This window comes from Nesoenas mayeri (assembly GCF_963082525.1).
Source record: "Nesoenas mayeri genome assembly, chromosome: 3".
NCBI classification, from domain to species: Eukaryota; Metazoa; Chordata; class Aves; order Columbiformes; family Columbidae; genus Nesoenas; species Nesoenas mayeri.
Window position 1 is genome coordinate 23,131,294 of NC_137544.1, and position 14,042 is coordinate 23,145,335.

The 14,042-nt window shown below is 33.4% G+C and overlaps 1 protein-coding gene across 1 annotated transcript in view; it reads right to left on the reverse strand.

The window, feature by feature from the left end:
- Nucleotides 1-801: 801 nt before the first annotated feature.
- The window catches only part of CSMD1 (CUB and Sushi multiple domains 1), a gene marked incomplete at its 5' end in the record, with an annotated part of 1,071,510 nt that continues 1,058,269 nt past the window's right edge, over nt 802-14,042 (reverse strand). Inside the window, 5 exons of the mRNA XM_080341955.1 lie at nt 802-1,217; nt 4,968-5,100; nt 11,554-11,641; nt 12,327-12,439; nt 13,456-13,617. Of these exons, the coding sequence (XP_080198081.1) occupies nt 1,058-1,217; nt 4,968-5,100; nt 11,554-11,641; nt 12,327-12,439; nt 13,456-13,617 (656 nt within the window). The 3' untranslated portion in view covers nt 802-1,057. The remainder of the gene's footprint in view (nt 1,218-4,967; nt 5,101-11,553; nt 11,642-12,326; nt 12,440-13,455; nt 13,618-14,042) is intronic.

Below are 14,042 nucleotides of genomic sequence, written 5' to 3' on the forward strand. Positions count from 1 at the left end.
ATGCAAAAGGGAAGACTGTATTATGAGCACAGGCTCACAAGCTTTATGAGCTATCTAAAATAAATTACTATTCACATTTGTACATGGCAAGCAGCAATAACTGCTAACCCCCCTGCTGTTAAATAGTATGATACTGAAAATGGTGGTTGATGACTGATTTCAGAATAAAACGATACTAACAATGAAAAGTTCTTAGAAAGGGGCTCTTGTTCTGGCTGAAGGTCTTCGGTGACTTGTAATCATGTTTACAAAGAAATTTAGTCAAAACTTGACAAAAGAAATATTGTCTTCTATCACACAAGACTTTAAGTGGTGCTAAGCATGGGGCTCATAATTTAATATTCCAAGTAAATTTATTGTGGAATGTTTTGCTTGGCAGAGTTGGTGAATATCTATATACAATGGACAGTGTGTAGAAACCCTGTATATTTTTACCAGTAGGTCACTCAGTCATCCATAACACTCTAGTGCAAAAAAATTGTGCAATATAAGGGCTGATTGGGAAACTGGCAAACCATCCTATGTATGAGAGACACTCTAAGTTTCTTTAATTTTATCAAGATTTCAATGGTAAAGCATTTGCAGGTGTATGCAACCTTGAGGAAGGTTGTCTTCTTCAAGAGAGCTTTATTTCTTCAGAATATTCCCAGGGATAATCTGTGGTGCTATCATTTGTCACAGTACTCAAAGGATTTATCCAAGTGCCCAGAAGAATGCATGGAAAGGCATCCAGCCACAAACAAATATGAAAGTCTGAGGCATTAAATATGACAAATTGGCATGACTTGGCAGTCTTCCTTAAAGTGTGCCTTGATTTGAAGCAGACGCAGCCAGGCATTTTGATCCAACTTTAAGATGAAAAAATACTCTTTCTCTGATCCCCAGAAGACCGACACATTTTTACCAGAAAATTTAGCTGCATGTAGGCTGACAGAAGATGTTAAAGATTACAGCAGCGAAGCCAAGAGAAGAAGGGAAACTGGTATATGGCACCAAAGGAATTACTGCTTGTCCATCAGAGGTATGGCTATGAATCAGTCATATTGGGCACTGAAGGCTATACCACTGTACAAACTGTGTTCAGAGTCGTATCAAACCTCACAGCCTTTGCCTCTGTGGGTTTTAAGTTTGTGTCATACATGGGATTTTCAAATGAAGCCTGTCCATTACTGTTTTCATGTCCAGCATATCCATTGTACTGTACTTTTGGTCTTGTTCTGGGGAAAGAAAAGGAGGGAAAAAAAAAAAAAAAAGAGATAAAATTATCATTAGTAACCTTAAAAATAAACATTCTAAAATTATTGTTTTATCTATAAAATACACAAGTTTCATGGCTCTATCTAAATGTAATAAAAGAAGACCCATAAAGGATGTCGTAGGGACTTAAAATAAGAGAAATCTGACTAGAAGTTATTTTTCATAAAATAAAGAGAAGAAAGTAAATTCCTAATGGGAAAACTGACGCTACAAAACACAGAGATAATGTAGGCAAACTACAGGTTTACATTTTCCATTATAAAATTTTCAAAAGAATGACAACTTCATGTCTTATTGCCGAAACTGGCAGCCAAAAGTAAAGCAATGTACAACAAAAATATGAAGAAAAGTAAAGTTGGAACTGATCACATTTATAATATTTTCTGTCAGTAGTAACAATTATGGTCTTTTCTGATGACTTTTTTAGATGGCTAGTCCAAGCATAAAAGAATCCTCACCCGAAGTGGAAACACTTATTTAATCTTTACTAAATTAGTGCTTTATCAATTTCCAAATATATATCCCGTTTTTTTAAGTATTGATATTCATGTCAAAACGACAGTGGTATCTTTAATAGGTGGATTTAATTTGATCACCATCAAGCATATTCTAACTGACTTTCCTGGACATTTAGGATTTACCCATGCTAATTTTTGCAGTACACCTAGTAGGCAACTGGAAAATCTGTGTAAATGTTCTGATGAAGAGCAATTCAAATTGTGATTTTAAAGGATTTGAATGAAGTAGATGACTTAGATGTCCATAGAAAGAAGAGAGTGGTTCCTAACTGATCCTGTTGATAACACCTTTGGTTTTAGATGAGATAAACACCCACAGACTTTATTGACTTGGATATTTTCCAGCAGAGGTAGAGGGAACAGTTCAGTAATTTGCTGCTATCAGTTGTTTATTACCACTCCAGAGCAGAAAGTTAGTGTTGTACCATTTGAGTGCTCTAACAGGTCCCCTGGGTACTATTAAATCTAAGTCAGTGCAAAGTCAGCCAGCAAAGCTTCAATCAGGCAACTTTTGCACTGACATGGTAAGTGTCCAGAATATCTTGTACTACTAGTTGTGGTAACTGTCAGATGAGGGCCAGTAATTTCAGTTATTTCAGATAGATCTGCCATAGCATGCCTGCTCATGTCTATAAATACTTGAAGCAATAAACACTACTATATACTTTGACAGGGATTTTTTAATGTCCAAACATATATAATGAGATTTATCAAATCCTAACTAGCATTCACATAAATTTTGACATTTTAACATCAAAGGATACAAAGCATTATTTTTCAGTAACCACTCTTCTGCTTCGGATAGTGTTTTACCACCAGAAACATATAAAAATGTGAAGGATGTTCACATCTTTATGTGAAACTTTGTTAGAATATACTCAGTCAATAACTAAATTAAAAATAGAACAGAATTGTTCAGACTTCCTGATATATCTAGTAAAATGTTATCCTATTGTATTTTACTACTTTAACCTTAAATCTCTTAGCATCTAAAAGTATCTACGTGTAATTGAAATAAGGCAAGAACGTCAACGAAGGAGCACAAAATGTAGATGCTTTGTGCTTAATAAATGTAACGCAATTTAGAAAAGAGTTCTTGAAAATCAAACTATTTTTTTAGAAAATCATTCTTTTTCAATAGCAGATAGGGAAAACTATCGCTGGAAATATGTCAGTAATGGAAATCTATCACATACAAAAAAATTTGTTACTCCTAAATATGCCCTTTCCTCCTATTTTCATTTTAGAAGTAACAAAACATGCTTAGACATCTTTACTACGAGCTTTTCTAAGTGTAAGCAATTAAACATATTCTAATTTTTAGAAAGATGGCGATGCTGTCTTCATTCCCGAAGTGATCTCTGTCTGTCAGATAAAAGGTGCAGAAACTGTGTAAAAAGGTTTAACAGCCCTGATTCTAATTAGATTCTATTCATCTGACATAGGCATAGCAGAAACTTCCATAAAATCATCCCCTAAGAAGACTTGCTAATTCTCAGATATAGAGAGCCTCTATGGGCATAACTATTGCATAATTGTGAAAATTTCCTCTTGTTATTCTGGTCATTAAGGTCATTTCAAGGAAGTCCCTTAAAAAGTCACAGATTCTATTGTCTTTCCTTTGGAACATTCTTTGTTTTGAAGAGGATAAAGGTGACCTAAAGTCACTTTAAGTAATCAACTTGTTAATTTTCTGATGACAATATGATATTGATAACCCCTTTAAAAACTGTTTTAATGGAATAAATAGTTTGAAAATATAAAAAAGGAAGAATAATCTTTGAAATATTAAGTTATGAGTAGCATCTCCTTTTTCAAGTATCTAATGCATTTCAATTAGATTAAGGTAGGCAGAACTGCAATGCTGAACCAGCAGTACCATAAATATCAGGCTTATAGCTGGTCATCTGAAAATTAAGTTTTATCTCTCCTAAATGCGTATATATTTCTAATAAATAGAAAACCAAACCTCCACTGGTTATGTAGGACATCATAAACTTCATAGAATAAACCAGAAAATATACCCCTATATCAAAATACAGTTTGATCAGTTTTTTCTTCGAGTTTGCTTCCTATTTCTAAGAGCAAAGTGACAGTAATGTTCCCTTTATCTTTTCCCCCTATCTGAATAACTGTTTTCAGGCTGCTCTTTAGGTTCCCACATTTGCAGAACAGGAGCTTATCTGAGAATGCAGATCTGTAGGCATCAGAAAGGCATCTCACAATAACATGTTCTGAGACAGAGTTCACAGCTCTTCCTTAGCAATTTTTTCAACTAAAGGTTATATTACACTTCAGGATATGCATAATTTAAACTGGAGTTCAAAAGTTCAAATGCTACTGCAATTTCCTTTTTCCTAAATCATCTAATACTGAGATGAGTAGACAGTCCAGTCCATCACAGGGCAATGGTGGACTTGTTTGTCTATGTGATTTCTTATAATCCTGAAATACCCTTGGTATCATGATTATAGAACAAAAGTTTCAAGAGTAAGCTATTAAAAATCAGTATTTCTGTTAAATGACATTGTGCAAACTTCAAATAACACAAGGAGGTCAGAGAGTATTGTAGTTCAATACAAAAAAAATAAGATTTTTTCCAAAAAGCTCTAGCCGAATAGCACTCAGAATGAACAAATGTTCAATAGTTACATAGTTAACAGTTTTAAAAACAAATTTCAGACAAGATCATTCTTTTTTTATTATTACCTAACAGCGTATGAAAATTTCATAAGAGCCAAAATGATGTCAATTCTAGTAGCATCTATTAGCTTATTCAGCATGTACTCTAAGTAGTCTCATTATAGGCTGTTCTCTCATGGGATTTATGGATTTTTCAGCTTGTATAATTAATACTCATAAGCATTTTGAAAGAAGCAGCATACATTCAATTTAATAAAGCAATAAAATGAAAGAGTAAAACATGTGACCTAAGATTTCAATCTGATTCAGCCTCATGAACCGAGAAGGTCAATAGATCTTTGCTCCTTAACACAGTGCCTCATTTTTATAATTGTTCACCATTAAGAACTGCCCTACACTGAACCCCTTTGTCAGAATAGTTAGAAATATTTGTCTTTCTAGGGAAAATATATTCTTGAAAGCTTTGGTATAGTTTTCCCTAGTTACACTTATCTAACAAAATTAAACCAAAAACTTATTAAGTTACTGAATAAATAACATTTACAATACCTGTGTTTGTAGAGGTAAAATGCAAATCCTGATAATATTAGAGCAAAGAATGGTACTAGGATGGCAGCTGCAACAGAACTGCTGTTTGTACCGTAATAGTGATTTGAAAGGTCTGTGTCTGTACTTAAAGGACCTGAAATGAAACAGAAGGGTAGAAATAAAATTCCCAGGTTTTCTGTCTCACAGTTCTCTTTTTATTCAAGAATGAAAGAAAATGGTGTCTTGATAAAACAACTCTGTTTACAAACATGAAATAAATACCATGTGGTATCATAGTATAAATCTTGTTAACACCACTTACCAAAAACTAACAAAATTATTTAAAAACAATATTCAGCAAGTAAAATAATTATGAATTGCAACTCTCATGAGTCACTGATTAAATAATCTTAAGCCATTTACCTTCTAAAAAAAATTTGATAATACTGTAAAAAGTATTCTGTGCTTGCGGCCTTAATATTCATCTGATAAACAATAATCAATGCAAGACCACATCAAACAGGAAAAAAGAAGAGACAACTGAGGTAACTGTGGTAAAACACAAAGGTTCTTTGCAGAAAAATAGCACTCCCTCGTCTGTGCACCTGTATGCATGTTCTGGATGCTTTACAACCTCCTTTCAGGGGAGAGACACGAGCATGTTTTAGAGCCCATGGAAGCTGCGTTTGCACTAGGATAAAATTGAGGTGCAGAGAACACAAAGGCATGTCCTTGCTGGGTTCCTGTTATGGACAAGTAGGTAACCCAAACTGTAAGGCATTTTGCAGATCCCATTTTTCCATCAGTATAGAGACATTGCTAAATTGCTTAAATAGGTGGCCAACTTGACAATTCAAATTGTGAAGGATAAAAAATAATTTTATAGGGAAAAAATAGAAAATTTATATATACATAAAAAATTTTAAATCCAACTCCACATTGCCAGTTTGAACTCACAGCTCTTCAGAGAGCAATATATAGATCCTATCCAAGAAGGAGAGACCAGGACAGAGGGAAAATACAGTGAAGGTGGTGCTGGAACACATATTTGGGTGTACTATTCTGGAATATTTCTGCTGATGTTAGCAGAGAAGAATATAAGACACTGGTGCTTACCACTCAGAAATGTTCCAACCTACCAGTATGCACTGTCTCAAATATCACAGCTATCTCATTGATTGCAACAGCATCAGTTAGTCTTTTTAGGCCTCTGTCACAGACCAGTTGCACGGCAGACACAGCCACTGTGCTGCTTTCAGCAATCTACTAAAATATCTTAAAGAGTTGCAATACTATGACAGAAGCAAACAATTCTCCTATGATTTCCTGAACTTCAAGCTCAGTGCAAAAGAGGAATGAAGGAAGTGGTTGAATTACCATCCCTGGAAGTGTTTAAAAGAAGCCTACATGAGGTTCTTAGGGATATGGTTTAGTGAGTGTTAGGTTAGTGGTTGGTCTCTTCCAACCAAAATGATTCTATGATTCTAAGATTTTTTTTTTTCTTTTTCTGTTAGATATGTTTAAAACTTACATGTTTTGATTGCTAATATTATAATTCATTTTACAAAATGTACTACATTCTAGGAAGTAATTAAGCTCCCTTTAAAATGAAGACAGCTGACCTAGGAATTTCAGAATTGCCAGATTTGATCACTAAACATGGCAAAATACTGTCCTTCAGTCTTTTCACTGCCTTTAATCTTCTGTTGTATTTCATGCTCCTGTATAGTACTCTGCAGAAAGGGTGAAGTCTAACCTCTTCAAATTAATAAATCTGCTACTGTGGTACTTGGGATCCTGTTGAGTATCTTAATTAACACTGAACTGTTTTAAAGTAGAACCAGTGTATTATACAAATCTTTGGACTTTAGTAATCCAATATTTGTCCCAATACTCAAGGTGTGGAAGGGCTGTTGGCATAATTTTATGTATTTGTGTTGTATTGCACATGTACTACACATTCCTCAACCAATCGAAACTAAAGACAGAATCAAATAATTACCATAGTTACTAAACACTTAAGAAATGTTAATTTAAATGATCCTTTTGAATTTTTACCGGTTATTAGAAGTGACAGAAGTTTAAAAAACTGCATGCAGTTATCACTGTCTTAATCCTTGACTATCACAATTCCCAGCTGTTTTTGCAATTATTTGGAATAATTAATAAAAAAATGGTAATGATCAAATTCATTGCAGTCAGCTTATATCAACAAAAACTTAGAATTATTATTCCAACTCTTACTTAAAATTCTAACCAAGTATAAAAATAAACAGAAAGTGTCTGATTAATAGACTCTTAATTTATGTTTCAAAGCTATTATCATGGCGCATGATAGATACATTTTAATGTAGAAGCATCAAAAAAATTATAAAATATGAGAACTCAACAAAAATAAAACAATAGTTTGAAATTCATAATAAGCAAGCTTTGTTATGGAATTTTTTGAAAATTTAATTTTTGTATGTGTGTGTAACTGAACATGTAAAACTACACACAAACTTACATTTGGATAATTTCTTTTTAAGTTATCTCTGTTAATTGACCCATACTTAATAATTATTCAGAACTCCTATTTGAGGTAATGGAATATTCTATATCTCTACAGTTTTTAAAGTACCACATTTAGGCTAATCAAGCTTGAAATTTTCAACCTTTAATTGGCATTGGAGAAATGTTGACCGGTTTCAGACTATGCAGTGGTGTGCTTTTCATTATGGAAGAGAAACTTTGCTGCAATTCTCGATAATTTGGATTTTATTCATGTATGAGAATCAATATAACTTCAAGACAGTCTAGTCTACTTATTACCATCCTTTTCAGAACTGTTTGTGATTAAACATATCTTGATATGTGCTTTGTATTTCTTCTGACAGAATTATCATGATGAGAAATGGGAAAACATATTACACTGCTCTAATTTAGGTATTGATTGCACCACAGCTAAAACCAGAAAAGTGGAAATATCTGCATACTAATAGATGAAAAAAACAAAACAAAAACAAAACAAAAAAAACCAAAAACAAAAAACAAACAAACAAACAAAAAACCACCAAAAAACAAATACAAAAGATAGTATGTTTTTCTTTTCATTAAAAAGGACATACTTTGTCACTAGCAAACATGTTGTTTAATAGAGGGATATTGAGTAAGATTAAATGTTTTTTAAAACATTTGAGAGAATAATGGGTTTCTTTAGCCTCCTAAAAATAGCAGTGGTCAGGTGAAGTTCAAATTCTGATAATACACAGTGAAATCATTATTGCACAAGCAATGTACTTGTTCCAACTTAGTTGGCTACTGAGTTTTCTCCTCTATACATCCTAGAAAATAATACTTTATTGTAAGAAAATATTCATTTAGCATTTCCTTTGTTTCTCCTCTGACCCCTAGCCCTTGGTTTCAGCTGTCTCCTTCAGTACAGCATGGCTCAGTTTCACCGAGAAATGCTGTCGAACTGGGAGAAAGTGTAAAAGCAAAAGCCATGCAAGACAAGAAAAGTAGAATTACATGCAGAAGACTAATTCCTGAGACAAGGATTGTTAGCAGGTCAGGGATTTAAGAGAAAAAATACTAAAGAGAAAGCAACTCAGCAGCTTCTAAGGAGCAAGAGAGGCTGGATTTTCTTCACCTGCCTGATAACTGCTGGATAGAAAAGACTCTTTGGATACCTCACTGGGTGTGAGGAGTACATTAATATATAGTCTCATAGCTCATTAGTACTAGCTATCTGTGCATTAGGTAATGCACAATCATTTTGTTCTCTGAAGCTGTGAGTATCCTGTCTAGATGGAGAGTTTATTTGGGAATGATGAAAGTTGTGCAAAATGATCTGGAGAGGAGAGATAACACATTTATAGAGTGAAATTTAAAATTCACAAGTCCCATGATGTTCAACACTTTTAAGGCTGATCAATTTCAAGAAATCAACATGTATTTCACAGCCAATGATCTAATATATCACAGTCACAAATTAATTATTCATATTTCATATTTGTTACCTCAGTCTAGTTAAGCCAAAAAATTACTTTGAGGGAAAAAAAGAAAAATGGTCATTGTATTTCACCAGAAGAAATAAATACAGGAAAATAATCATTTGGTGAAGTAAGTTTTTCTTCTTACAAAGTCACCTTTTCATACACTTTTAAATGACAGTCCATATTGGAATGAAGAAAACCAAGATTTTAGAATAATCATCTTCTGGAATTGTAGTGGTGAGGCACAGGCACTTAGGAACTACAGAAACTGAACCTGGCTGCAGACTTGTAGCCTTTAAAGACCAAGTTATTAAAACATAATAAAAGAAACAAAAAGCTTCCGGCAACGACTTATTACTTGTCAAAAAGGTTAAATAATATGGTGTCACAACTTGTGCCCCTTAAGCAGGCTCAGATACAGTTCTAATTCTTTTGGTAGACTGATAACAGAGATCTCTTTGCCCTTTAAGCTATTCTCTAGGGCTAGAAGCAAACAGAATTGCTCCTGAAAAAAGTATAAACAGTTCTTAGAAAAAAAATTCTTTCTATTTTCATGTCATTAAGTTCCAAGACTGAGCACATCCACTGAACCTGGTCTTTATCTGATATGTGATAGGGAATTCTTCATCAAATAGATTTGTCTTTCATACTTAATGAAGTATTTCTCAGTAAATGCTGCTCTTTGAAGTATGCTTGCAGATGAAGAATTTCATATTATATTATGTATGCACCGGTGCATACATAGTTTATGCATATTTCTGGCTTAGTGTAAAGGCAGCAAATAATTTAACTTCCTGAAGAAATGGAAATATTTTAAGTCTTCAGCTGGAGGACATATGAAATCATTACCTCATCCGAATATTCATGAGTGGAATAGATGTAAAAACAAAGCAAGTTACCCTTGAATATGAGAGGACATGGACAAATATTATCACCTGTGTTGGATGGAAATTTGCTGTTTCCTTTTAGTTGTATGTCCTTCAATAGAGAACAAACAACCTGTAGAAAATCAGTGCCTATTTAGCAAGCACATAAACAAATCTAAAAGAGACAGTATCTGCATTTGTAGCAAGCTCTCCACTGAGATATCAGTGCTGAAGATTAGAGGCCCTCAGCCTAGGAATACTTGTGTAACTTGTACATTTTTTCTCCTTACTAGCCTTGGGAATATACAAACTGAGCTCTCATGTTGCAATTCTAAACATTTATATGGAGGATGTTTTCCACCGCTGTAGAATACATCCACTGGAGAATGATGTAACTGTTGAATTGTGATTCTGCTTGTTCTTCAATTACATCAATGAGTTATTCAGATCGCTGCTAAAATACATGGATCTAAACTATTAGGTAGCTGGAAAACCATGGACATCTTATAAGGCTTGGTTTAATAAAACACAAAAACACACACACCCCCCAAACAAAATGAACAAAGCCTTGTCTCACTGTTTTGAGATATCAAAGGCTACTAAATAAGTGATGTTTTAACATATCTTGATGTTTTACTTTTAAACTGTGCTTGTTAAAATCAGAAAGAAAAAGTAGCTTAGATATTACAGTAATAAGGATTACGTGAAAGTAAAGGTAGATGAATAATTGATCCCACACAAAAGTTTATTCTGAAGACTGAAATTGTACTCAGCTGCAGTAACTGGCAGTTCTTAGGCTCTGAAGAGTAAAGTTTCCATCCCTTGTGACTAAACATATACAGCAATTTGAGAGCTGGCCAAGATGAACATATCCATAGGATAACTGTTATTTCATCAGCTAATACAGCAAAGAAATACAAGGGAGATTGGGCAGAACTTAAAAGGACACTGTGTATGGGACCAATGAAGTTAATAAAACCAAGGCAATCTATGAAACGCAGATACAGCCTAGTGCAGACATATTGGCCAGGCTGCCTCCTCCTCCTAGTCCAGCACTTTGCTGTGTATATACCATGTTTTGAATACTCTACAGTAGTTTTGGGTTCAGGAAATGCAGATGTCTACACTTAGTATTTGCCAAAACTACTTTATGAATAATTATTTTAGAAGTAGGTTTTTTTGTTGTTGTTTTTATGACAAAATTATTTTATGAGTAAAATGTTTTTCACCAGCCGCTGGAGCACTTGTGTCCTTAGCTGTAATATATACCTCAGTCACTCATTTCATGTTTTTGACAGCAAAACAGAATTCTATCTAAATACATATACATGAAAACACCCACTAGCAAAAAGCTTTCTCCAAAAGACACTATTAAAATCAATGTTGATTCTGTCGTTTAATTTCCAGTATGATTCTGACAACAATTTATACATTTGAGCAAAAAATGTCTTTTTAACTGCGTGACACTCGTTACTTTCAAAAGGACATTCACAGAAAAGCAAGCAGCTGCTATAGCATTCTCTTTAAGAGCATCCTGTAGTCATCATACTAAGTTTCTATCCCAGAAAATATGAGATAGTAACAAGTTAAGCAAGTTAAACTGGGATTTGAAATGTATATTTCAAATATGTGTATTTCACTGTGTTTTTTACAATAGCAACGACATGAACTAACATGTCTACTTCAGCTAGATAGCTGTTGTTAAATTCACCCTTGCAAGACTCAAAAACATCATACATGTTAAAGGTCTATGAATGCATTTACCTTGTCTTTGGAGCATAAATTTTCCAAAGTCTTTTCCATGTATATCACCTTGATAGGTAAAAACACCTCTTTCAATCCCTGATGATACCTAGAATATGTTGAAAAGGAACAAAGATTTCTGAAACGAATAAGAATATTTAGCCCTTTTTTTTTTTTTTTTTTTTAACTTAGAATGGATATATGGATACCAGATTTTCACTTTTATCCTTTAAAATATTAGTGAACTCTCTATGCTTATAGGATATTTATCATTTTAAGTTTGCAACAGTCTCAAAGTTTCAAAATAACACTTGCAATGACTTCAAAATATCTGATATATATTGATAGGTTTTAAAATTCTTCAGCTGGCATACAGATAATTGAATTTGTGTATGGATATAGAAGCCCACTGAATTGTCAGATTTTAAATTACATTTCATAGAAAGCATTGTAAGGTGCAAAGGAGAACTGAAAAGAGTAAAATAAGTCTTTTATTCTTCAAGATTAAATGTAATTTTATTCCAGGGAACAATTTACCAAACCCCCCCCCAAAAAATTCATAATATTACTAATGGTAAAATTTTTGCTCATCTAAGAAAAGAAGGCAAAACCATGGCAAAATACCCCAATTCACTCTGCCTTCCCCTTAGTAAACTGTGATATCTACACTGACATCTAGAGTGCTGTATTCCATATTTATAATATAAAAGGTTGGCTAGAATTATACAGTAAATCACAAATTATTTCAAACTTTAAACTCAGCAAGCTTTTTCCATAGAGGTTTGGTTACTTACATAACCATCAAGTGCCCAGTTGTCATTTTCAAACTTGCTTACAAAAATTCCACTAGATCCTTTAATCTGATAAACTTTCAAAAGCAAATGGGCTTCTTCTTTCTTGTAAATACCTATCAACATAAAGGAGGTAACATGTGCCTTTTAAACAACTTTTCAACCAGTTTGTAGAATGATTGTTTCAAAGTTAAGTATATAGCTTTAGAACTAAAAAATTTTATAGGAAATGTTCTGTAATAATAGAATACAATAATCTGGAAAATAACAAGATTTCAAGTGCTGTAATAACATGATCTTATTTTACTGATCCTATTTGGTAACAGGGTGCAAAGATGGTTTTGTACTGTTTAACCTTATATATAAATGGCCAAGAATATTTGTCTTTTCATACAGCATTTCAATAATTCTGTATACAGAATTGCCCGGAATTTCCTTGAGCTGAAAAAAATTCATTTTGCCCACATCACAACAGTATATTGCTATAATAAATAAAGATAGTGGAGGGAAAGAAAATTTTCATTTGGGAGCCAACTACTGAAATTGTGTCTGAGCTCTTGACCTCAAAAAGTATGACAGCTGATTATGTTCTTTTCAAATATAACTATGATCACGGGGTAAATCAGAACTTCACAGTCAAATTTGCAGAAAGAAGTACACAATGTTGACTAAATGGTATGCATAATTCACTAATTTATTTAATTATCTGTGTCTATTTTATGAAATGTCATTATCAAGACCTTATTGTTTTAAAGCAGATATCACTATTGAATAATGGAGCTTTTCGATAGTACGGTTCTTAAAATGCCTATATACTCTTCATCTACCACTTCAGTATTACCTGTGAGTTGAACATGTCAATATTGTCCAACAGTCTAAGATGAAAAAGCCATACCTGAATATTTAATTGAAATGGAAGGGGAAAAAGATATGGGTGTCTGTATATAAATTGAGTGAAATCTGTGTAAACCATTACCTAAGGACCTTTCCTTTTGCAACATAAGCAGAAGAAGTTTTTTAGTGAAAACATAAATTTTTTGTTTCGTTTTGTCCTTGGTAGAAAACATAATAAAACCAAACAGATGACAAAAATTAAAATAACAGCTTTTTAAACACCAAATTGTCAACCTACCTGATAGTTTGAGTTGGATGTTGGATGCCTCAAGGAATGTGGCATTCACTTTGCTACTTGTAGTATTGAACCAATCAACAGTCAGAGTAGCAGGCTGTCTTTTTCCTAAATATTCATAAAACCCTTTCCACAGCGAATTTATAAAAAATACATCTGAGGGAACTAGAGGTGAGCAAAAAAGAAACAAAGAAAGAGGTAACCTACAGTGAAGTAGTAATCTTTCTAGCCATTCTTATGCTCTTTTTCTGTTACAGCAGCAATCCACTGTTCTAAAGAGGTAGTATAGGAAAATTTTACAGCAGTGAAGACAATATATCTAATGTCTTTTCTATACAATCGCCTATAATATACTACACTTGCCCATTACAATATGTTCTTAAATAACCTCATACGTCATAACTTGTGTGCTTCCATGAATATCCCCAAGACTATGAAAAATAGTGAACTCTTCCCCTAGAGATTTGTATGGATTTCATAAAGAGGAAGCATAATAACTTCTTCAGTGCCTTTTGCCTTCAAATTGTGCAAAAGCCACAAGTAAATATTCAAGCTCAATGTGGCATGATTTGAAAACATGATTAGTATGT